The sequence below is a fragment of the Pteropus vampyrus genome, unplaced genomic scaffold (genome assembly GCF_000151845.1).
Source record: "Pteropus vampyrus isolate Shadow unplaced genomic scaffold, Pvam_2.0 Scaffold358, whole genome shotgun sequence".
NCBI lineage: Eukaryota > Metazoa > Chordata > Mammalia > Chiroptera > Pteropodidae > Pteropus > Pteropus vampyrus.
The window spans coordinates 1,579,003-1,605,037 of NW_011889139.1; the positions used below are offsets into that span (position 1 = coordinate 1,579,003).

At 38.7% G+C, this 26,035-nt stretch overlaps 1 protein-coding gene across 7 annotated transcripts in view; it reads left to right on the plus strand.

Moving 5' to 3' along the window:
- Positions 1-26,035, plus strand: part of ACACA (acetyl-CoA carboxylase alpha) — a 242,740-nt gene that overhangs the window by 181,679 nt on the left and 35,026 nt on the right. For all 7 annotated transcript variants that reach the window (XM_023522859.1, XM_023522860.1, XM_011379399.2 and 4 more), the window contains 3 exons: positions 21,456-21,599; positions 22,182-22,302; positions 25,459-25,555. In XM_023522859.1, the coding sequence (XP_023378627.1) occupies positions 21,456-21,599; positions 22,182-22,302; positions 25,459-25,555 (362 nt within the window). The remainder of the gene's footprint in view (positions 1-21,455; positions 21,600-22,181; positions 22,303-25,458; positions 25,556-26,035) is intronic.

Sequence of the window (26,035 nt, forward strand, 5' to 3'; positions counted from 1 at the left end):
AGCTTTGACCTTCAGGTGGAAGGATAGGAATTTAAGTGGCCTATCCTATCATTCCCTTTTAGAAAAAGTTGTTACTTCCATTGGTCCAGTTAGCTTTAGGGGATGTCAGAATTGAGGAGAATGGTTGATGTGATCAGCTTGCTTTCTGCATTAGTGTATCCTTCTCTGGGCTTCCCTTTCTCTTCAAGAAGAGAGAAAGCAGCTCACAAAGGCAAACTTGGATGTCCTGCTCCCTTTTTTGAGAGTGGCCTAGAAATAAAACTTGTGAACTGTCACTACTGAGGGAGATTATTGCAGTGGAAGAAACCACTAAGTGTCTTAAATTTTTTTAAGTTGCTCTTTTGGATACCTTCTTAGGATAAGATACTGATGAATGTCAAAGAGAACTGTAGGTATCATTATCTGGGAGGAGAGTATTTAAAGAAAACACCTGTATTTTCATAATGTTCCCATACCTGAACAAAGAGCTAATTTCTGAAATGTATCTTGTTACATTGAGTCTCTTATTTTCTTCCTGATAGTATGTTATACACAAAGAATATTACAAAAAGCAAAGGTTTGGTGGTTTTGTTGGGGTGTTGTTGCTGGTTTTTTGTTTTTGCCCAGGAACTTGCTGATTGAATTTCATTCGTACCATTAAGAAAGCTTTAGGGATTTTTTTCTTAAAATCCAGTTGAATCATTCCAATAAAATTTGTTATAGTCACCATCTTCCGAGCCTACAGAGCTGCTTATTAAAGGAGTAGTCTGGTTGCAGAGGAAAAGACAAGTAAAGCTGCAACTGTAACTAATCGAACAATGCTGATTTCCAGAAGGACATGACCATTTGTAGCTGAAGGGAGTGATCAGTTATAGAGGTTACCTAATCCTGCTCCTTCTGTTTCACAATCTTCATGTCGGTGCTTAAGTATAGAGTTGCTGGAAGACACACTATTTCATGCAAATTCATTAAGAATGTCTTTTCTGCCCCTTTGCCTATCAGATATGAAAAAGGAAAGTGTACAGGAGCTACATGCTCAGACTGCTTCCTCTGACTCCTTGTGCAGGTTCCGTTTTTGTGTGTACTGGTATCTTTCTAAATCTCCGTTTGCCTTCCTTTCTGTAGGAGTCTCTGTCTTTCACACTCTAGGTGTGTGCAGGTCACTTGAGTGCATGTCTCTTCCTGTGTGAGTGCTGGTCTCTCTGTCTCTTTGTGTCTGTATCTTGCTTCTAGATCCCTCTCTTTCTCTGTGTGCCTTCCTGAGTATCCATGTGTGAGAAAGTCTTTGTGTGTGTCTAAAACACTGTAGAGCCTCCTTTCAAGCTTTGACCATTTTGCTTGTAGTATGTCTGTACCTGTGTAAAGTGGAAATGCAGGCAGTATATGCCAGCTTTTAGACTGAAAACATTTGACCCCCACCTTTTTGAGTCTTCATCCTTTATGTTAAACATTAGGGTGAAGAATAAGAAGGACGGGGGTGCTCAGAGGTTGTAGGGAAAAAAAATCTGTGTGTGCAAGTGCCGATCCCATTGACCCCTTTGAAAATTGAAATAATGATAATGCGCGTCTCCTGACTGCATCAAAGTATCAGCACATCAAAAGCCAGGAGGCATGAAATGCAAATGATAAAGTGAAAGCAGATGGATTGTGCATGATCGCCTGATGCCCAATGAATTTTAAAAGGTGCTGGTTTGCTAGGCGGGGGTGTTGAGGAGGGGGTGGGGGGACTGAAATAAACACGTTATCCCTGCAATTTTTTTTTTGTTCTTGACGCTCACTCCTGACAATATTTTTTCACACTTGAGTGAACACCCACTCCATCTCTCTCTCTCTCCCTTTTCCCCTCTTTCTCTCTCTCCCCACCCTCACCAAGTCGTCCCCCCCCGCCCCCCAATCTCTTACACGTCTCAGGTCATGTCGCTGCAGCTCCGGTGGAAATAATAAGATATAAACCACGAGGTTGTTATTTGCATAGAAATAGCATGGAGCCCCAGGCAGCAAGGGAGAAGGACACAGGGATCATTTGTCTAAAATTTTAATGAAAACTTTTGCTGAGGCAGAGATTTTTAAAAAACTTTCTCCCTGCTTTTCTCCTCCCTTCCTTATATCCTTCCCAAACCCCATCTCTGATTTGACTTAACATGGTTTGATTTGAAGAGAAAGGGTTGACGCTCCCTTTGTATGATATGACATATCATACTTCCATAATGTAGCAACATGTAAATTGTTTTTTCCTTTAATAGATATGAAGCTGGAGATACACACATTCCCAACTTAATACATTGCATGTATGCATCAAGCTTTTATGGCTGCACTTCATCTCAGCGCACACGTGATGTTCCTGTCGTTAGCCGACCTGTTTTTAATTAGTTTAGACCTTCCTACCTTTTGCTTCCAAAGATTCTTTTTAAAAAATTTCTTTTTGTAGACAACAGTAGTAACCTGTATAGAAAATAAAAAATATTCTGGCGGTTTCCTGCTTTTCCTCTTCAGTGGTTTTACTGTACACTTACTCGTTTTGGCCATGAGCACCATCCTTTGCCACTGTGTCTTTTGTTCCAAAACCAGAAAGCATTTCTCACATTTGTATTTTTATCCCTTTCCCCTTGTGATCTCAGTATTTGTATATTCACTTTCCTTGTCTTTCTTGCTCTTTGTCGCCTGCAGTTATTAGTAAAATATTCAAAATATTACCAAGTTGAGGAGAGACAGAGTACCTGAATTTTCTTGAATATTGCAGAAGCAGATATGACATTTATGCTAAAAGCAATGGGCTGGTGATTAGAGGCAGTCTGGATGATTTTATGTAAAGTTAAAATCAAGAACATCTGTCTGGCTCTTTTGCGACCTTCTGGGTGGACTAGTGATATTAGGGCCATTTTACAGGTAGGTGGGCTAAAACAGTAAGAGGTAAAGTGACTTGGTTCCATTGACAGAGACTAGAGCAGCATCAGAACATGAACTTCTATGTCCCCAAGTTTCATTTAAAATAGGCTCAGTCCCCTGTGCTTAATATCCATAAGGCCTTAGAAGAGAAGGTAGTCTGGTCGTTTTCCTTTTTGTTCAAATGTCATGATAGTGATGACATAAATAAGAGAAGCTTCTATAGCCTGCTATTTTGTGTCACTCAAAGTAGTAGTTCATAGATTCCTAGTCCTACAAAATGTAGGCTATGAATGGCAGAGTTCTCAAAATGCCTCACTGAGTGGTAAGGACAGACTTGATGGATATGACAAACTACCCTGCTTACAAGGAGTCGTGCTGGCCTGGCAGAGGCAATAACCTATGTGCTTGGGGAACTGGTAAGGTAGACCCTTAAAAGGCTAAGACAATTTGTAGAGTCATAAACTCCTAAGTCAAGGTGCCACTGGACATTTGCAGTAATTTTCTGATTTACTTCCCCTCCCCCACAACTCCTCTTCTACTTTTCCATTTAATATGTTTAACATAATGTCATGTGGTAGATAGGCTGATGTAGACTGCAGCCTGCTAGTTCTCAGTCCATTGCCCCAGACTTGGTGAGAGCTCTCTCTGTACACAGAAATCAGAATTTGCAGTTTATAGCTTGTCTTCTGGACAGTAACTGTCTGTCAGGGTAAGGCATGTGCCAATGGCTATGCTAGATGGGTTATAGATTCATTCAGGAGGTGTGATTTGTGACTTTCTTGTGGTAAGCATTTTAAAGCTTCTGCTTTAGGAGGGGAAAAATATCCCATAATCTCATCCCCCTTAACGAGATCAGGCCCCTGTTTCCACTGCATCTGCCAAGGAGAAAGAAATTATATGGTGGTTGTGGCTAGGGTTATATGTTAGGCCAGTAAGGGGCAAATTCAGCTAAACTTGCTTTTAAGACTTGATGAAAGTCCCTTTCTTGATCTCAGTTTCCAAATACATATTTTTATGTATCTACGTAAAATATAAAATGTGAAGTTGTTGCTGACTCTGTCGGGTACATTAGCAGAGTTCCTCCCATGAGCTTATAGCACTAGGGGCCTGCACTGTCCATACCGCATACTCAGCCATGACTCTGACACGCGACGTGAGAGCGCCATGGAGGCGCAAGGGGAGGGGAGCTCACGAGGCTCTCACTGTGAGGCAGCATCACAATGTTCATGTAACTAACGAGGTAAAATAGTTAAGAGCATGGATTCCAGAGCCAAACTGCCAGCTTTAATTCCTGGCTTTGCCACCTAGTAATTGTGAGATCTTGGGCAATTTATTTAACCTTTCCGAATCTTGGCTGTGTTAACTGTAAAATACGAGTACCTATCTACCAGGTTCTTGTGAGGATTAAATTAGTTAATATAGGTAAATCGCTAGCGTGAATGTAGTCTCCCCTAAGGTGCATTGAGGGTCTTTTCTCATTGCATCTCATTATCCAGGCTCTGGAAATGAAATACAAACATGACGTTCTCTATACTTTCAGATCCCTTGAAGGCAAAAATTCCAATAAGAGAATGTTAGATGTCGGTCCTCACTGTGGCAGTACATTCACATATTGACTTTCCCAGTAGACATTATCTGAAGACAATCACCGCACTTTGGAAAGCCATTAACGTGAGAGGCACCATATTTGGTCCTGATAGGGTAGTGTATGTGTCAGTCATCTGTCTACAAGTGTCCCCAAGGACTTGTTGGTACAATAGCCCATAATCACTCTAAGGATCGGTCCAGCAATTTGCATTTTTAAAAGTCCCTAACTACCTATTTTCACAATAGACAGTCCCTGTACTCCCGAAGCTCCAGATGGGATTGCTCTCCTTTCTGAAGAGGGCATTTGTGCTTCCTTTCCGAGTAAGCCTCGCTATAGCATTATGAATGAGTTCTCAGAAAAGATTACAATGGGCACATCTCCTTAGTTTTCAAGCCCTTCTCCCACCCCCACAAAATATGGACAAACCTGTCCCCATTTGGGGGGTTGTTTTGTTCGTTTTTCATTTAAGGTTCTCAAGTTTGTTAGAAAACTGTACCGGGTGTGTGTGATTCCATTTGGTGGCTCACGGTAATCTGCCAGCAGCCTAATCCCGACCTGTCTAGTTTAGAGATATTGCAGGATGGAATTGCCATTCAGAGCTCCATTTTAGAAGTTGTTTCTGACTCTCTAAGAGAGCCCCATGTGGGTATAGTGGCTTAGAGACTAACGACTTGGAAGGACTTATAGTAGATATCATTCCAGAACTTCTAGATAAAGTAAAAGCTCTGAGGTCCTGCCTGGGGCACTGAATATAGACTCAGGAATTATCATGTTTGGCAACCTATTATAAATGTGTTCAAAGTTTTTGAAGTTACAAAATCTTTAGATTAAAAAAAAGCAAAAAACTTCAATTATTCTCCTCCCTGCCATTTACTAGGTAAAGCAACTTTGGGCTTTAATCTATTTGGTCCTCAATTTCTTCTGTAAAACTCATTTTCCACCTTAAGGTGAAGACCAGAGGATCTCTTAATCTTAATTCTCTTTAATTTCTAGTATTCTGTTATGCTATGAAGATGGATATTGATTTGTAACCAGGGAACCATATTAGGCTGGGACAGGGAAAAGATAGATTGGGGGAGGGGAAGATGGCATATAAAAATTTTGCTACATATTAAGGTATTATATATTACCCTATTAGTGAGATTATATATTAGTGTTATGTAAAACTATCATATACAAGTGAAATTAGGAACAGGAGTTGTAAAACATAATGATTTAAAATTCATTTCTTATCCATGAATACCATATGGTAGTGGTGGTGGGTGGTGTTCATGTGGACAACAGTGACCATAGAATTATAATTGTTGGGAGTGGAAAGACCCTCTAAAAGTCCAGCTCCCCAGTCATTGAATTTCCTCTGTGACACCACTGCCAAACATTAATTCAGTTTGCTTGAAAAACTCAACCGAATGGGAGCTCAGTACTTTTTCAGCCAATCCCTTTCATCTATATAAAGTTCTTCTTTATATTTGGCTAAAGTCTGTTTCTCTGGACAAATTCCTCTTAAAAAGTAGTATTCAAAATTAACAAAGCAACTTCCAGTTTGATGGTCTAACCTATGTAGAATTGAATGGAACCAAAATCTTTCTCGTGTCCTTTTACTTTAAGAGTCTGGCCTTGTCTCAAGAACAAATGTAGTGAAGATAAAAATGCTATTCAAAGATAGAAAAGAAACTGGATTCATAAATAACATTCTTGCCAGCTAAAAATATGAAATAAGTGTAATTACAAGAGAAACAGCTAAAACTTAACACCACTTTGAAGTACTCTGGAAACTTAGGGGTCTGCTGCACGGCGTCATGCGAGGCTTTTAGAGCCTGATTATTTCCTGCTTTCTCATCACCTGCCTAGCTGAAAGTCAGGATCCTGACACAGTTGGAGTATAGGTCTTCTGGGTGCTGTATATTTAGATACTAGTTAAAACTCATTGGGTCCAAGGTTTTGTGGTACTTATTTCATGAATCAGTAAAAGTGATGTAGATTGAGGTATGCTGAAGCTCTAAGGGCTCACACACCAAATCTAAAATGCTAGAATTTATTACTCTCTCGCCTCAGTGAGCAGTCCCTGGCTCACTTCGTACATGTGGACCTCCGTAATATCTCTGCCCTATCTCTAGAGTGTCCATTTCAACTTGCAGGATTATGTTCCTTTCTGAGTGTTGGAATGAAGAAATGCCTGTACTTCATAGGTTCTGTGGCATGTAAGGTCTCTGTACTTTCTGCCTCTAATAAAACATTGTCTCTGAACTCGTGTTAAGTGCCCTCTTAGGACTGCGAACATGGTTCCTTAGGCAGAATGGTTCAGCTTCTTTATTTTCCAGTTAGTCATATGATACACTTTCTTATGCTGGGTTTTCTTCACATTTCTCTCTTTCTACAAATGTTCATAGCTCTGTCTTTGCAAATTAGTGTTCACTTGAAGCTTTACTATTTCACCTATCCCACTCTTCTCCTCTTAACCTTTCTTTCCCCTCAACCCCAGCCTGAAACCCAAGTAAATTAGCTTCTCACCCCTGCCCCCCAGTTAAAAAAAAACTCATATTCCTCCAACAGTGTCTGTTCTTGGATTTGCAGTCAGCAGCCATCTCCAATAACCATCAGGCTGTCAGCTTTGCAGCTCCCCACTACCTCCCACCTCCCCCATCACTCACCAGAGGAAAAAGAGAGCCAGAGCAAGAGCTTGAAATATATCATGCAATAGTGTATCATGAATTTGTTGTGAATCACAGCAGTGAAGCAGGTTTATTTATTTCTGAGACCTTAAATCAATACAAAGTAGGTCTCTTAGTTCTGAAGCTGGGATGGAGTGTGAAAAAATGAGCCCATTGTACTCTTAAAACTTTGGGGAAAGGAGATGACAGCTATATAATTCCATTTACCAGGCACTAGGGGCTTTAATGTGAAGGTGACAGGGAGCTCTTTGTGCATTTAGAGCACCATATCTTCTAAATAAAAGATCTGTAGACTTGATAGTGGAGCATAGCTCCGAGTTTAATAATCTCCAAGCATTAGACCAAGCCAATATGTTCCCAAGTCAGAGAGGTCCCCCCAAAACACTCATAAATTAAAAGTGCAAGAACTGCACACAACAGTAGATTAGAAATGCAAGGACTCTAGTCTTCCCTAGGAGGAAGACAGACCTAGGCCCTGGCTGTGCACAGACTGCTTTGTGAATATGATAAAGACTCTGGAAACGAGACTGTTTAGAAATCTGCCTCCTGGCTGTTCATCATTCTAGGGAATGTCCCCTGTGCATGGATTCAAATTTAGCTATGTTCCCTTTCATTCAGAGTAGCTGTCTTCACACAGCCTAATCAGCTAATGTACACAGTCAGGAGTGTTGAATTATGAAAGGAGAAGCTTTAAGAGCTATTTAGAATGAGCTACAGATTCCCGTGTCCAGGCTTCAAGTTTTTCTGGTTGATTGTTGACCGGTTCCTAATTTTAATAATGCTTTAGTGTCTGGAATTTAAGCCCTTTAAAATAGTATGCACATAAGAGAAATTGAAAAATCAGTGTTATTAAGGAAAATAACTCACCCAAGTTTAACTAACAGCATAAGATGCAAATATGAGAACTTAAGCTCATTGGAACATATAATCAAGTTTTGAGTATCTTTGTTTTTTCTCTGACCCATTGATAAAATATGCCTTTTCTCAATAAGTCAGGTCCGTGCAGCTCAGTAGAGCAACCCTAATACAGTTGACCCTTGAACAGTGTGGGGGTTAAGGATACCTCCCCCTGCAGAGTCAAAAATCTACTTATAATTTTTGCCTCCCCAAAAACTTCAGTTGTCCCTCACTATCCATGGGGTATTGGTTCCAGAACTCCCTGTGGATACTAAAATCCACAGACACCTAAGTCCCTTATATAAAATGGAGTAGAACAATGTATATAGTTGTCCCTATGCGTCCAGAGATTCTCAACTGCAGATCAAAAATACTGGGTTCGTTCCACACTTGATTGAATCTGTGGATACAAAACCAGGGGATATGGAGGGCCAACTGTACATTTATTGAAAAATATCTGTGTATAGGGGGATCTGTACACTTTAAACCCATGTTGTTCAAGGGTCAACTGTATGACTTTATATTATATAGAGTTACTAGGTTAATTCTAGTCTAGATAAGGAATTTTGAAAGAAAAATTCAGTTCAAGATGGCAGCATAGGAAGGTTCTGAACTCATCTTCTCCCATGGACACCACACCAGAGCACCATCCAGTTAGCACCACAAATGACACACTCAAAGGGTGGACTTGGCAGCCACCAGAGCCCCACTAAAGCGGATCCCACTTTGTTGGGTCAGCTTCTCCACTATAGTCATGGCCAGTCTTTGCAGCCAGTCAGCCTGAGGGTCAGTCCTACCCACTGACATGCCAACAGCAACCAAGGCTCAACTACAACAGGAGAGCATACACAATCCACACAAGGAACATCCCTGGAGCATCTTTGCTCGGATGACCAGAGAGAGTGTGCCACTGGGCCCCCACAGGACCTACTACATAAGGCCACTCTGCCAAGACTAGGAGACATAGTAGATCTACCTAATACATAGAAACAAACACAAGGAGGCAGCCAAAATGAGGAGATGAACATGTCCCAAGTGAAAGAATGGGACAAAATTCCAGAAAAAGAACTAAATGAAATGGGGACAAGAAATCTACCCAATGCAGAGTTCAAAACACTGGTCATAAGGACGTTCAGTGAACTTAGGGGAAGAATAGATGATCTCAATGAGCACTTCAACAAAGAGATAGGATACACAAAGAAGGAGATAGAAAATATAAAAAAGAACCAGTCAGAAATGAAGACTACAATAAATGAAATAAAGAATACATTAGATGGGATCAATAACAGATTAGATGAAGCAGAGGATCAAATCAGCAGTTTGGAAGACAAAGTTGCAGAAAACACTCAATCAGAACAGCAAAAAGAAAACCTAAAAAAATGAGCATAGTTTAAGGGACTTCTGGGACAACATCAAGCATGCCATCGTTTACGTCATAGGGGTACAAGAAGTTGGAGAGGAGGGAGCAAGGGATTGAATACCTATTTGAAGAAATAATGACTGAAAGCCTCCCTAACCTGGTGAAAAAAATAGACATACAAGTCAAGGAAGTGTAGAGAATCCCAAACAAGATAAACTCAAAGAGGCCCACACCAAGACACACTATAATTAAAATGCCAAAGTTAAAGACAGAGAATCTTAAAAGCAGCAAGAGAAAAGCAGTTAACTACAAGGGAGCTCTCATAAGTCTGTCAACTGATTTTTTCAACAAAAACTTTGTAAGCCAGAAGAGATTGGTACAAAATATTCACAGTGATGAAAACTAACCAGCAAGGCTATCACTTAGAATCGAAGGAGAAATAAAGAGCTTCCTAGACAAAGAGAAGCTAAAGGAGTTCACCACCAAACCAGTACTACAAGAAATATAAAAGGGAATTCTTTAAGAAAAAGAGGAAAATGAACAACAGGAATACGAAAATATTGTGAAGAAAAAAGTTCTCACTGACAAAGGCAAACACATAATAAAAGCAGCGGATCAACTAACACTAAAGCTAGTACAAAGGTTAAAAGGCAGAAGTTGGAAGATCATGTGTAATTGCAACAGTAAATTAAGGGATACATGCAAACACACACATGCAAAAGAAATAAATGAGACAAAAACATAAATGTGGAGAGGGGTGAATAAAAATGGTAGTGATTTTAGAATGTGTTTGAACGTAAGTGACCATTAACTTAAAATAGCTGGTATGTGTGAAGCACATGGTAACCACAAACCAAAAATCTACAAGAGACATATAAGAAATAAAGAAAAGGGAGTCCAAACAACACTGCAGAAAGTCATCAACGTAGACGAGAACAAGATAAGAAAGGAACAGAGATGAACTACAGACACAATCAGAAAACAAAATAACAATCACTACAAACCTATCAATAATTGCTTTAAATTTAAGTGGATTAAATGCTCTAATCAAAAGATGAATAAAGGTGTGGTACGTATATACAATAGAATATTACTTAGACATAAAAAGAATGAAATCTTACCATTTGTGACAACACAGATGAACCTAGAGGGTATTATGCTAAGTGAAATAAGTCAGAGAAAGACAAATGCCATCTGTGTCATTTATGTGTGGAATCTAAAAAAATATAACAGAAACTAACTCATAGAAACAGAGAACAAATGTAATTGCCAGATGGGAGTGGGATTAGGAGACTGGTTGAAAAAGTGAAGGGATTAAGATGTACAAATTGGTAGTTATAAAATAGCCATGAAGATGTAAAGTACAACAGGGAATATAATCAATAATATTATAATAACTAAATATGGTGTCGGGTGGGTATAAAGCATATTGGGGGATCACTTTTTAAGTTATGTAAATGTCAAACCACTGTGCTATACCCCTTAAACTGATATAAAATTGAATGTCAACTACAATTGAAAAGGGTTTTTTTTAATTTTTAAAAATAAAACCAATGGTTCTTATGTCCAGGAAAAACATAGGTCTGTAGGGAATGATGATCCTACTCATAAAGGGCTTGCTCACAGACTCTTTTGCTTTGGGACCCAGCACCAAAAGCAACAGTTTGAGAAGAGCATATGTGAAGGAGATTCACTTGCTAATTTTAAAGCATCTGCCAGAGGAGCAGAAATTGTTGGGACCCTTCTCTGGGGACAGAAGCACTAGTGGATGCCATTGTTATAGGCTCTCTTTACTTTGCTAGCACACACACTAACAGGCACGATTTTTGCATTGTCACTCTAACCCGTGCCCTTATGCCACACTCACAGCACCACCAGATGTAGTGGGTGAACATCCCCCTTCCCCACCACACAGTTTGTGTTCGAATTTCAGTGACTATCAGCTTAAAATAGATTGCTATTTATATATGTTTTTATATATGAACTCAAAACTCAAAAACCTACGATAGATACCAAAAAAAGAGAAAGTAATCTAAAGAAAACACTACAAAAAGTCATCAAATCACAAGGGAAGAGAGCAAGAGAAGAAAGGAACAGAAAAGAACTACCAAAACAATTAACAAAATGGCAATATGTGCAGAACTCTCAATGATTACTTTAAATGTAAATGGACTAAATTCTCCAATCAAAAGATACAAGGTGATTGAATAGATAGAAAGAAAAAAAAAAACAAGACCCTTCTACATGTTGCCTACAAGAGACTCACTTCAAATATAGGGACACAGACTAAATGCGAAGGGATGGAAAAAGATATTCCATGGAAATGAAAAGAAAGCTGGGGTAGTAATACTTAGACAAAATAGACTTTAAAACAAAGACTAACAAAAGATAAGGGCATTACATAATGATAAAAGGGTCAATCTACCAAGAAGATATAATATTTGTAAATATTTATACACCCAACATAAGAGCACCTAAATGTATAAAGCAAATATTAACAGACTAAAGGGAAAAATAACAGCAATACAATAATAATAGGGGATTTTAATATCCCATTTATATCAATTGATAGATCATGTAGACAGAAAATAAGGAATCATTGGCCTTAAAACATTAGACCAGGTGAACTTAGTAGATATATAGAACTTTTTTTTCCAAAAATAACAGGGTATACCTTTTTACCAAGTACACATGGAACACTGTCCAGGATCACATGTTAGACCACACAATAAGACTCAATAAATTTAAGAAGATCGAAATCATATTAAGCACCTTTTCTGACCACAAGGGTATAAAACTAGATATCAGTTACAAGGAAAAAACTGGAAAAATCACAAACATATGGAGAGTAAACAACATACCACTAAATAACCAATGAGTCAACAAAGAAGTCAGAGGAAATAAAAAAAAAACAAAACTTGAGACATGAAAATGGAAGCACAACATTCAAAATCTATGGGATAAAGCAAAAGCAGTTCTAAGAGAGAAGTTCATGGAAATACAGGCCCTATATCAAGAAACAAGAAAATCTCAATCTAATTTTACACTTAAAGGGGCTAGAAAAAGAACAAATGAAGCCCAAAATTAGTAGAAGGAAGGAAATAATAAAGATCAGAGTGGAAATAAGTGAAATAGAGACTAAGAAATTAGGGGAAAAAATCGATAAAGCTAAGCTGGTTCTTTGAAAAGATAAGAAAATAATTGATAAACCTTTAGCCAGACTCATCAAGAAAAAAAGAGGGACCAAATAAAATCAGAAAAATAAAGAAAAGTTACAACTAATACCTACAGAAATACAAAGAATCATGAGACTATTACAAACAATTATATGCCAAGAAATTGGACAGCATAGGAGAAATGGATAAATTCCTAGAAACATACAGTCTTCCAAAACTGAACCATGAAGAAATAGAAAATCTGAATAGACCAATTACTAGGAAGGAGATGGAATCAGTAGTCCAGACACTCCCAGCAAACAAAAGTCCAGGACCAGAGAGCTTCACCAGTGAATTCTACCATACATTCAAAGATTTAATATGTATCCTTCTCATACTATTCCAAAAAAAGGAGAGAATGCTTCCAAACTCATATTACAAAGCAAGCATTATTCTGATACAAAACCAAAGAAAGAGCACAAAGAAAGACAATTACAGACCAATTCCCAAATGAAGATAGACGCAAAAATCCTAAACGAAATATTAGCAAACCGAAATAAATTCAGTAAAGGATTATACACCACAATCAAGTAGGATTTATTCTAGAGATGTAAGGATGGTTCACTGTTCACAAACCAATCAACCTGATGCACTACATTAACAAAATGAAAGGTAAAAATCAAATGATCATCTCGATAGATCCAGAAAAGGCATTCAACAAAATTCATGTATGATAAAACTTAACAAAATGGATATAGAGGGAATGTACCTCAACATAAGAAAGGCCATAAATGACAAACCCACAAGCTAACATACTCAACAGAGAAAAGCTGAAAAGATCAGAAACAAGACAAGGATGCCCACTCTTGCCACTTTTATCCAACATAGTGTTGGGAGTTTTAGCCATAGTAATTAGGCAAGAAAAACAAAAGGCCTCCAAACTAGAAAGGAAGAAGTATAAAACTCACTATTTGCAGATGACATGATACTATATATCAAAAACCCTAAAGACTCTAGCAAAAAACTATTAGAGCTAATAAATGAATTCAGTAAAGTTGCAGGATACAAAATTAACATATGGCAATCCATTGTATATTAGGAACTATCAGGAAGAAAAATTAAGAAAACAATCTCATTTACAATTGCATTCAAACAAATAAAATACTTAGGAATAAATTTAACCAAGAAAGTAAAAGGCCTGTATATCAAAAGATATTAATGAAAGAAATTGAAAACGACACAGATAAGTGGATATTCTGTGCTCACGGATTGGAAGAATCATATTGTTAAAATGCCCATACTACCTACAGCAGTCTAAAACTTCAATGCAATTCCTATCAGAATTCCAATGGCATTTTTATAGAACTGGAAGAAGTAATCCTAAAATTTGTATGGAACCACAAAAGACTCCAGATAGCAAAAGCAATCTTGAAAAAAAGAATAAAGCTGGAGGTATTACATTCTGATTTCAAACTATACTACAAAGCTATAGTAATCAAAACAGTATGGTACTGCCTGCATAGACCGGTGGAACAGCATTGACGGCCCAGAAATAAACTGACGCATACATATTCAATTAATCTATGACAAAAGAGGCAAGAATACATAATGGGGTATTCTTCAATGAATGGTTTTGGGAAAACTGGGCAGATACAAGCACAAAAATGAAACTAGAATACTTTCTTACACCATATCCAAGAATAAACTCAAAATGGATTAAAGACTTAAATGTAAGACCCGAAACCATAAAACTCTTACAAGAAAACATAGGCATTAAGCTCATTGACATTGGTCTTATTGATATTATTTTAGATCTGACTCCACAGGCAAGGGCAACAAAAGCAAAAATAAGTGGGACTACATTAAACTCAAAAGCTTTTGCACAGCAAAGGAAACCATCAACAAAATGAAAAGGCAACGTACTGAATGGAAGAAGATATTTGCAAATCATATCTGATAAGGGGTTAATATCAAAAATATATAAAGAACTCATACAACTCAATGACAGAAAAAATTCAATTAAAAAATGGACAGAGAACCTGAACAGACATTTTCCAAAGACATACAGATGGCCAACAGTCACATGAAAAGTTATGCAACATCACTAATCAGGAAAATGCAAATAAAAACCACCATGAGATATCACTTTCATATCTGTCAGAATAGCAGTAACCAAAAAGACAAGAGAATGGCTATTATCAAGAAGACACAAATAACAAGTGTTGGCAAGGATGTAGAGAAAACGGTATCCTTGTGCACTGTTGATAGAAATATAAATTGGTGCAGCCACTATGGAAAACAGTATGGAGGTTCCTCAAAAACTTAGAACTACCATATGATCCAGCAAACCCATTTCTGAGTATTTATGCAAAGAAAATGAAAACACTAATTTGAAAAGATATATCCCCCTCTATATTCATTGCAGCATTATTTACTATAGCCAAGATATGGAAACAGCCTACGTGTCTGTTGATGGATGAATAAAGAACATGTGGAACATGTATACAATTCATTATTACTGAGCCATTAAAAAGAATGAGATTTTGCCATTTGCAACAAGGTTGGACCTTGAGGGTATTATGCTAAGTGAAATAAGTCAGACAGAGAAAGACAAATACTATATGATTTCACTTTTATGTGGAATCTAAAAAACAAAACAAAACTAGACTCATAGATACAGAAAACAGACTGCAGACTGCCTGTTGCCAGAGTGAAGGGGTTCAAGATGTATAAACTGTCAGTTATAAAATAAGTCATGGGGATAGAACGTAAAGCATGGGGAATATAGTCAATAATATTATATTAACTTTGGTGACAGAGGGAAACCAGACTCATTGTGGTGGTCATTTTGTAACGTATATAAATGTCAAACCACTATGTACACCTGAAACTAACAGATCGTATGTCCATTATACTTCATACAACAAAACCCAGTGTCTTTACTGGGGAAAGCAAAAAAGGGAGGAAAATCAAACCACTCGTTTTGCTTAAGAAAACGAGTATTTTACCAAAGAGAAATTAAAATATATCCACACAAAAACATGAATGTCTGTAGCAGCTTTATGCATAATTGCCAAAAAAAAAAAAAAAAACCCTGGAAATCACCCAAATGTCCACCAGCAGGGAAATACATGAACAAGTTGTGGTATTTCTATAAAATGGAATACTACTCTGCAATAAAAAGGAACTACTCATACCTGTGTCGGCATGAATGAATCTCAGATGCATTATGCTAACTGAAAAGCTAGACTTAGGAGGCTACGTACTATATGACTCCATTTATATAACATTCTAGAAAAGGCAAAACTGTTAGCAGATCAGTAGTTGTTATGTGTGAGAGAAGGAAATCAATTACAAAGGAGAAGGAACTTTGAGGGGTGAAAACTTCTGAGGTGATTGTGGTGGTGGTTATATGTGTTTGTCAAATTCATAGAATTGTGCACCTAAAAATGGATGATTTTACTGTATGTAAATTATAGTTCAATAAACCAGACTCCTAAAAAGTTTCCAGATTTGGAAGTAATTTATTATCAGTACACTCAAGTCCGTAGCTAAATGAGCAGTTGATGGATCCCTGAAATGAGCGGTTTCTTCTGGCACTTAGATTTTGCTCCAGAAGCCTATCCCTTTTCTCATGTATTTGGCAGACTGTCATGTGGCTCTTCTCTACCCACCATTACATTAAAAATGAGGCTCTTTTCCTCACCCAGTCCCCCTTCAAATCCTTATCATCCTTCCGCCATCTAACTCATTCCTCTGTTCTCCCTATCCTTCAGTAAACAGAGGTCTTTTGGTGTTATTTCTCACCTGTATCTCAGTCTCTTTTTGGCTAAATATATTTTTCTGCCACAGGTAACACAGTCCCTTTACTCCACTTTATCCGTCAGCAAACCCAATTACTTTCTAACTTTGCCGTTTATAGAGAGACTTTTGGTCTTACAGTGGATGGTCTTGAATCCACTGTGGCTCAAGTCAGAGGCTTTCCCATCCCGTGCCAGCACTGTCACTGTACCCTTTCTCTTCCTCCAATCCTAGCCCACCAGCTGCCAACCAGCACTCCAGTTTGCCAGTGACAACAATGGCAAAAAGGGGGAAAGTTGTAGCCCTGAGTCTGTGTATTAGGAACCCCCAAATATTCTTGGTCACACGGACACTGGTCCTGTCTCCCTTGAGATTTAATTCCATTCACCCTTGGATATATTCCTGGAGAAACATTTGCACAGTAATATGTGCTGCACCACTTAAAATTGTTAATTGGAGATTGAATTACTTGTCAGCTTTTAAAAATGTAGCCCTCTCAGATCAGGGAGGAGGGTGTTAGCAGCATGAGTAGATGAGCTATTGTACTTTTTTCTTCCTTGGCCTCTTTTCTCCCCCTCCCTTTTCCTCGCGCTCATTCTTCCTCCTTTCTTTTGTTTCCATTTTACCAGTTTTTCCCTGTTCCCACTTATTTTCTCATCTCTCTCTCTCTCTTCCTTAGCCAAACCTTTATCAACAACCTGACACATCCCAGAGTGACTTTAATATCTAGAATCATGGATGAAGTCCAGTGATGACAGTTGCTTGGGAAATTTACAAAAACCCTCCTCAAATCTTCTTGTGAATCAAAATGTCCTAATGAGAAGGAGAATTGCAGGAAGGACCTAGCTTGTGTAGCTTAATTCTTAGATGCAGGACGAATTTTGTACTTCCTGCTTCTTTAAATAGACGATTGCCCTGACCTACCAAAGATTGTTTAACGGGAGAAAGATTGGATAAAGTAGGGAAAGCAGTGGTAGATTTCATTTTTTATTCCATTGATATGCATCATTATTTTTCACATCCTCAGCACACGATTGCAAATATTTGCCTGTAAGTCTGAAGGTTCCCAACATAATGTGTATATTAGGACAAAAGCAATTTTTTAAAAATTGAGCTAAGTTGCATCTACAAAACTTGGAAATCTCAACGCCTGTGCTGACAAATATCCTGACAAGTAAATACTATACTCATTCAGTATTACATAGTGATTTCATTTGCACAAAACCTCACAATGCTCTGCCACTTCAGTCAAACGTCGAGAGCACTGGGGAAAGGAAGAATGTGTTTATCTTGATCTCCAAAAAGGGATTTAAGGGAGAGAGCAAGCGGTATATTAGGCTGTTTTCATTGCCTGTCAGCTGTGGTAAACCTGAGCTGTCTGCAGTGTCTCTAGATAAGCAGCAAGAGCAGCAGAGGCCTTAGTATGTATGTATGTGTGACTGCATTCATTTGTACTTACGTACCTCAAAATTTCGAAAGGTTATGTAGCATCTTCAGTGGAGCCTTTAACAATTGTGTCTCTGCTAATCACTGGCTTTTATGAGGTGCCCTTAATTCTCAAGTCTGCCAGCCACAATGAATGAAGCGTTGGATGAGGCTTAAGTTTAATATTGATAGTGGATGAAGATCCTCTTTCCTCTCAGACTCAGCCCTTATTCAGTTTTGTTGGCATGGGCACTCTTCAGCAGGGGGCTCTGAGATGGTGCCTGTTCCTAATAGTTCATGGTACTGCTCTACTTAGACGCAGAGAGCAGCAAAGTGGGGCCTTATGAGAGTCACCTCTGTTTGAATGGCTCCTGTGTTTAAATGGTTACTGATGCTTGTTGGGCAGATAAATTAAAGGTTTGTGTCATGCTGTAGAAAATATGAGAGGAATAATTTGGGAAATGGAATATGGCAAGCAACTTGACTTAATATAGAAATGTATATGTCAAAGTTGAAAAAAACTAATAAATGAAGCTCACCTTCTTCATGAAAATATTATTGGTGATGAGAGTCGTTTACCCCAGATTTTTCTCTAGAAGGTCGGTACACATTGAAGAATAAAATAGTGGTTCTACACGGGCTCTTTTCTTTGTCTTCCCAGATGCTAATCAGTGTTCACGTAACTGTTCCAGCATGATCATTTCAGAGTTAGAATAGATTTTGTCCTAGCCCAGGTTCTGCTTCTTTGGAGCTTTTGTTGTGAAGTATTCTAAAATCATTAAAACCGCTTGAGTCAGCAACGACCCCTATAAATCAGGAGCTATTGTGTGCGCCCTCATTCTGCTGGTGCATGCCCCAAACATACAGTCATTGAAGATGAGCTGGAGGGTAGTGCTTTCTCTTCACCGATTGTTAAGTAGCTATGATTGTTAGCATTTGTGGTTAGTGAAGCACATTTCATTTCTGTGTGTCTTTCCCCTCCCAAACCCTCACCTCCAAAGATAAGGCTTATCAGAGCCATTTGGATACTCTGTTAGTCTGTCCTATACTTTTTCTCTTTAATTCTCAAATTAAATAAATTTTCCCACTTGACAAACATTCTTTAGCTCAGAAATAATGTTCTTGGTTGTGGTAAGCCCTGGTTAGGTTTCTTTCTGAACCCAGAGGAGAGGAAATATAGAAATACTGCTGCCTTTTCAGAACAACACATCAGAACTTGAGTTTCCACTTGTAAAAGGAAGACAAACCAAGTTATTAAATTCTTGTTCCTTCCAAGTTTGTCTCCCATTAGTTTGTAAGAATATGGGGTGGAATGGGCAAGTGGCAGAGCCTCTGAGAATAACCCAGTTCTGGATAGTGTCTTCTTTGAAAAGAGGGGGCAAAGACATCCAAGGAGGGTGTATTTAATCACGGACAGCTCTCTTGGTCTGCTTTGGTTCTTCACCGGTCCATTACTAATTTTGGAGAGATGTGAGGTTAAGTGGTTGGACATTGCCAAACACTGGAGACAGTGTGTCATAGGACAGAAAATAGTGATTCTGAGTAGAAAATGGCCCTGGCTCTCTCTTCCAGGCAGCAAGTTATTGGCTCCTGACATAGACTATGAATATCAGATATTCAGGGTCAGCACAGTGTCTCCTTTTTATTTCTTTTCCCCCTTTCCTATTTTATTTTAATAATTAAAAATACTGCTGATCACACTGAATGACTTCTGGCGGAGAAGCATTCTGTCCCAGAAGGACCAGTTGTGGGCCATCAGGTTTATGACATCCATAAAACCGGAGCCAGATCAGAGCATGGCCTCCCTGAGTGACAGAGTTTTTCAGCCTCCACCAGGGTCCCCCATCGACTGATTGCTTTGGATATTTGTTTTGTTGTTGTTGTTGTTCTGTTTTGTTTCCTGATACATGCACAAGTGTGCATGTGTGCACACATTTTAAAATATAAATGAAACAGGTATGTAATGCCCTCTGCCTGTTAGAAAGACTAAAGCCATAAAAATAACAAACGGCGTGTATTTGCTAGAATGTCAAAGTTATGAGTTTATTTTGTAATGATGTGCTCCTGCCTTCATGAGGTAAACTGGCCGTGGCGGAGGTGTTATTAGTAATATGGACTCAGTGGAGCAGAAAGCCGAGTGACCGAGAGATCAGTGTATCAGTCAGAGAGAGGGCAAATAGAAAGAGACAGCAGGAGAATGAGAAAAGAGCCGCAGTGCCTGGGCTGAGATTAAAGACAGACTGAGAGGAGGATGGGAACCCAGTGGTCAGACATGGTCTCCCCTGTTCTTAGGGCTCCTTCAAAGGAGCTGCCAGCGTGTTGCTCAGCTCAGGGCTGCCTGCAAAGGCTTGTTCTCTGCACTTCCTTATCAAGCAAAGCAGCAATGTGAGAGCAATTTTGCTTTTCTTATTCTTCCATCCTTCCTAGCTGAAGTAAAATGGAACCAAGGCCAGCTAGGTCACACTGAGGTGATTACTTTGTCACCAACTTCCCCAGCCTTTGGAGGGTCTTGAGGTAGGGGGTAACCGAGCATACAAGGGAACCTCTTAAAGCTTCTAACAAGAAGGGACAAAATGGGAAGATACAGGTGGAATTTGCTGCTCTTTCGTTTATTAGGTTTTCCCCAGAGACTGTAAATGAATAAAAGTTAGTAAAGAAGAAATTGTGTGTTGTAGTTATTTTCTGAAGGAGGAAGGGAGAGGGAAAAGGAAAGGCAAAATACAGTAAGTGCTCTACAACAGTTTAGAGCTCTCCAGGGCTACCCGAGATGCCTGGCAATTACCACACACTCAGCAGTTTGCAGTAGTAGTCAGTGACCAGGCTGCCCGGCTTCCATCTGCTGGGTCAGAAAACCTCCTTCTCTGAAAGAAATTATTAACTAATCTTCAGGAGAAAAAGAAACCCTACAATTTCCAAGTCTACAAATATTTTGTCTTTCTTTTTTCTTTTTTAGAGGAAACTGGTTTCCAATTGCAGGTGCCCTTCGACCTCACAGGGGTTAAATTCCTCCAGGGATACCCAGGGATTGAGGCCCTGAATTCTCTGGAACCTTCCTGAGGGAGGAGAGACAGGCTTGGGTATAAATCACCGCCCTGCACCCAGCACACAAAGAAGACTTTAGACTCAGGGGTTTGTGTCTGTATCATAAGTTGCTTTGGGATTTTGCTAGCCTTAGGGCTTATGTGTGGGCACCAGCTTTAAAAATCAAATAAAGGGGAAAAGTAATCTTTAAAAAAAAAAAACAAAAAAAAAAACACAAAGAACTCAAACCTCAGTGTTTCTTTAACTGAGACTTGTCACTAAAGATTGTCCAAAGACAGGCACATTATCTCTTTTGTGTATATATGCAGCAACTCTGCCAGGCCCGCAGATGATATGAGGTAGCCAGTTTCTCAGGGTCCCTGCCTCACCCACCATGGTTTCACTCAGTCAAAGTATGCTTTGCCTATCAATGGTAGCTGGGCGGGAGGGGCTTGCTGGTTTTTAAATTGCAACAGCATATGTGATTGTTTAAATACCTTTTTTGTTTCCTACGTTTTCTTTTTATGACAAAGGTCCAGATCATCCCTGAGAACAACTCAAGGAAGCTGGAATCTCTGTCTTGTGGAGAAAAAAAACTCATTTTAGTGAGGATTACAAAATAGACTTTGCCTTGGTTTCCATCTAGATGAATGTCTTTTCTCATTCTCCAGGTCCTTGGAAGGGAAGTGTACACCTCTAACAACCAGCTCGGGGGCATCCAGATCATGCACAACAATGGGGTGACTCACAGCACCGTTTGTGATGACTTTGAAGGGGTTTTCACTATCCTGCACTGGCTGTCTTACATGCCCAAGGTGAGCCCTTCCTACCCAGCACTGACTAAGCCCACAGGACCCAGGCCCTTCACCACAGCTTACTGTCTCTGTGCTTGAGACCATATGGTGCAGGAATTTTTTAGGAAATATTCCTCTGAAAGCTGTTGATTTTTTTTTTCCTTAAAGCCATCTTTTGCCTTCTACTTTTAAAATGTCTTTGGATTTCATTGGGTAAGTCCCTTTCTGATATTTTTCCAGCCACAGAAGCCTTCATGGTATATCAGGGCTCAGATCCCAGCATATTAAGGCTTTCTCCTCATTGTGAGTTTTCTCCTTTGTAATAGCCTCCCATCCCTCTGGAGAGCTTCCCAGAAACCTGGGTACACTGAAATCAAGAATCAGAAGGCTCCACTTTGTGCCAGGCTCCTACATGAGACTTGAAACTTGTGCCTGTTCTTCAGGGCTCAGCACACAATTGCTATGCTTCTAGCTTATGATCGGGACTAATGGGTGTAATTCCGTATGTGGGCTCTGCTGTCTTAGTAGCGGTTGTTGCACAGTTGGCATACAGGACTGCTGTTTACTGATTATTGTGCCCTTTCCCTCCTAATCTCCTTTCAGAATGTAAACAGTTCAGTTCCTATCCTGAACTCCAAGGATCCTATAGATAGAATCATCGAGTTTGTTCCCACAAAGGCCCCATATGATCCCCGATGGATGCTAGCAGGCCGTCCTCACCCAAGTATGTATATGCTTGACGATCCTGTGGTACCCTGGCTCTCAAGCTTTCAGCCATTTTTAGTTACTAACCAATTCCTGCACAATAGCATGTGACAAAGAAAACAGCTACTAAAGTACCTAGAAATGAGAAAAATCCTTCAACAACATATGAAAAATAATGAAATGACATTTACAAATCAGCCATTGAATCATAAGCAGAGCAGTCACTGATACATTTCTTCTGTTTTTTCTGCTGTTAAAGCACTTATTATTTAATGGGCTCAAAGACTTTAAAACAGTTAAATATAAGCCATAAAGTCATAGAACTATAGAACCAGAATCTTTGACCATCTGGTTTGTATAAACAGAGATTAATCAGATCAGTTTTAGAAAAGGTCTTTGAGACCCCCCTCAGTGTAGAGTGTGACTACACTTTGCTTAGCAATCTCCTGCTGAGCCTCCTCCCCGCCCTCCCCGCCCCGCCCCCCCCGCCCCTGCCCTGCAAGTGCCCTTCTTATATTGGTCACAGTATTGGCACTTGCTTTAGTTATTAATGTAAGGTCACTTTGTGAGATCATTTATTCATGAAGAGACTGTCCAGAACTTTTAATTTTATAAATATATAGAGCAAGAACAAGCCCATCCTCCATGTTTATCTAACATATCCCCATCTTGGGGCTGATTTCACCTAACTTTAAAAAAAAAAAAAAAAAGGTTATTCCATATAAGGCAAATGTGCATTCTCATTTGTTGGTCCATTGGCTGTTTTCACAAACTTTACTTATTAGGAGGTTCTTTTGTAAAGTTCCAAATCTCCAGCTACATTTTGAACCTACTTTTTCAGGGGTTTTTTTGAGAAAGTGTCCTTTTTTGCATGTTTATTGCAACTATTTCAAAGAATGGCTGTATCTTAAAGAAGAGAATGGAATGCAGAAGATAATTAAATTTAAGAGTCACTGATTTTGTTGAAAGAGAAAGAGGTCTTCATAAGGAAAACTTAACATACCTTTACAAGCACCACCCTAAGCCAGGTGGGACTGTAAAACACTTCCCATATACATGATCTTATTTAGGCTTACTACCTCTCAGAGATAGAAAGAGATCACTGTTTTACAAACTGAGAGAAGTTAAGTGATTTGTGCAAGGTCACACAGCTATTACTTAGGAGCTGAGACTTAATCTGAAGCCTAACTATAGATAGTGTAGAAAAATCACCTGAGGAAGGTTGATTTTAATTTAAAATTTTACTTGTTGTTATCAATGCCTTTTCTTATTAATCTTAATAAAACTAAATAGTTTTTCTTACATAGCCAGAAAAATCACCATAGTAACCTTCTCCGTACCTCTCATTTTTATGCCATTATTATGATAAGAACTATGAGCCCGAGATAAAATCCAGGACTTTTCTGGGATAACTCAAAACAAGATCCAGTGAATGTTTGCCTAGGAATTGTGGGGAGCCATCTTAGCTGGCTTCTGAGTTCTGCATCTGAACTGAACATGACCTGTTCTTTGGGAGCCATAAAACCCACATGCAGTAGCCATACCCCACCCAATCGACATATAAGACAAGAGGTTTTTAAAGAAGAAAATATTTCCATTTTGAAAGTAATTCTGTAGTTTAAGTCATTGTTATTGAAGTAAGAATCATAAAATGATCTAAGCATATAAGTTAAAATTTCAGTATCCTGATGCAGTCAGAAGTTTGGTTTAGAACTATCATCAAAATTTAAGTCTTCTTTCATGGGTGAACAGATTTGTGTGTGTGTGCGTGTGAGAGAGAGAGAGAGAGAGAGAGAGAGAGAGAGAGAGCGCGCATGCATTATCTTGGCCATTATTAATGAGATCTACAGAATAAAATGGAATTTGTGATAAACTAAGTTTTCTGTTTTTTGGATAATATTTTTTCATTGACTCCCTAGTAATTCATCCTCCTGTCTATGTGCTGCTAACATTCGCTCCCAAATCGAGTGACTTCAGATTTTAATTTAGTGGAAACGTTAAAGAAAGCAGATGATTCCCTGTGATAAGTTAAAGCAGATATCTTCTAGGTGAAAAGTTAAAGTCATTTATTAGAGGAGATAGTGCTGTGATATTCTTCAAACTGACGCCCAACACGAGACCAGAATCTAAACGATCAGCTTTGGGCTCACGATAGAGAGATAATTTTGAAATGGATGATCACATTTTATACTGGGGCCATAGAGGCAAGGAATGTAGAACACAGTAATTACAAGTTTAGTCTTGATAAAACACTCTCCATCCTGTTTAAGTCAGCAGAGGTTAGCTTGCTCAGATCTCCACTTTTAATTGGTTTTAGACTTGGGTTTTTAGGGGGCGGAGGGCTATGTTCAAATTAGAAGAATCGCTGAGAAACCATGAGCTGAGAGGGCAAGCTAGGAAACAGTTATTTGTAGAAGCTTTTATGTGGCCTTGGTCAAACATGGATACCTGTGGAACAAAAAAGTTTTTTTCTTAAACTAAGATGTTGAAAGTTTTGTGTGTTGCCAGTGAAGGAAATTCTATATGCAAGGGAGGTTAATGACATTAAGAGTGTGCATCTGAACCATTATATCTTCACTATTTGTCATGAGTATATAAGCATGGCCCTTTCTTGTAGAAAGATTATACTTTGTCATTTGTAAATAAAGTGGATGTATAGCTTGTTGCTTTTTTAGCAGAAAAGCTGAATCCCTTTTCCCTAAATTTGGGTTCTCATCTGATCATTAACGCTTTTCATTTAGCTTTTCATTAAAAGAAAGTCAGTGAAGTCAAACAAAATAGTAAGCTGAGTTTAAGATAGAAATAGATATTCTGAAAACATCTTTAATGACTTGGCTGCTTTTTGACAAATGTTTGCAGTGTTTTGAAAAAAGCTAAGTTATTTATTTAAAAGCAATGCTCTTTGCTAGCTGAACCCCATCGTTTAACAATAAATGATGCTTTTGCTGATAAATAAATCTTTTTATGTGGCCTAGCAAATGAAATAGGAGATGATGTCTGAAGGCAGATGAACATTCAGCTGTCTAATGCTTCCATCTATTATAATATGGTTAAAAACACAACAAACTCCCCAAAATAATCCCCTAAATCCAACCTTAAATTTGCCAGTTCGAGTGCATTTTCAATGGATTGATATCTTTATTCTCTCTTTGTTTTCTTTCCTTTCCTTCTGTAGCCCAGAAAGGTCAGTGGTTGAGTGGATTTTTTGACTATGGGTCTTTCTCAGAAATCATGCAACCCTGGGCACAGACTGTGGTGGTTGGCAGAGCCAGGTAAGAGCTCTTTTGTCCTGGGAACTCTTTTTCTTCACAACTGAAAACAAGAAAGGAAAGGGCCATGATTATATAGGTTCTTAACAATAATGCTCTCTTCATCTCAACTTTCTAAGAATATTGGATTATGGTCATGCAGCACAACCGAAGTGCTGGTTCCCAGTAGGCATTTAGTGTGTCACTCCAATGATACGTTTAATCTGAAGTCTGGTTTTGACAATATTTCCTTTTTATAATGCTGAAAGAAAAGCTCTTTGGGGTTGTAAATAGCCAGACCCACCAATGACCCCCTTCTCCCCTAAGATCATTTTCTTTCAGGAATAAGTAACAAGTGAATCACTCTCATCTCTTTACATTACTTGAGAGAAGTTCCTTCATGGCATCGAGATCATTTAAGTGACAAATGCACTATATTGGCTTATCACCAGATTTGAATTTAAATTTTTTTTTTTTTTTTTTTTTTTACCTCTAACAGGAGTG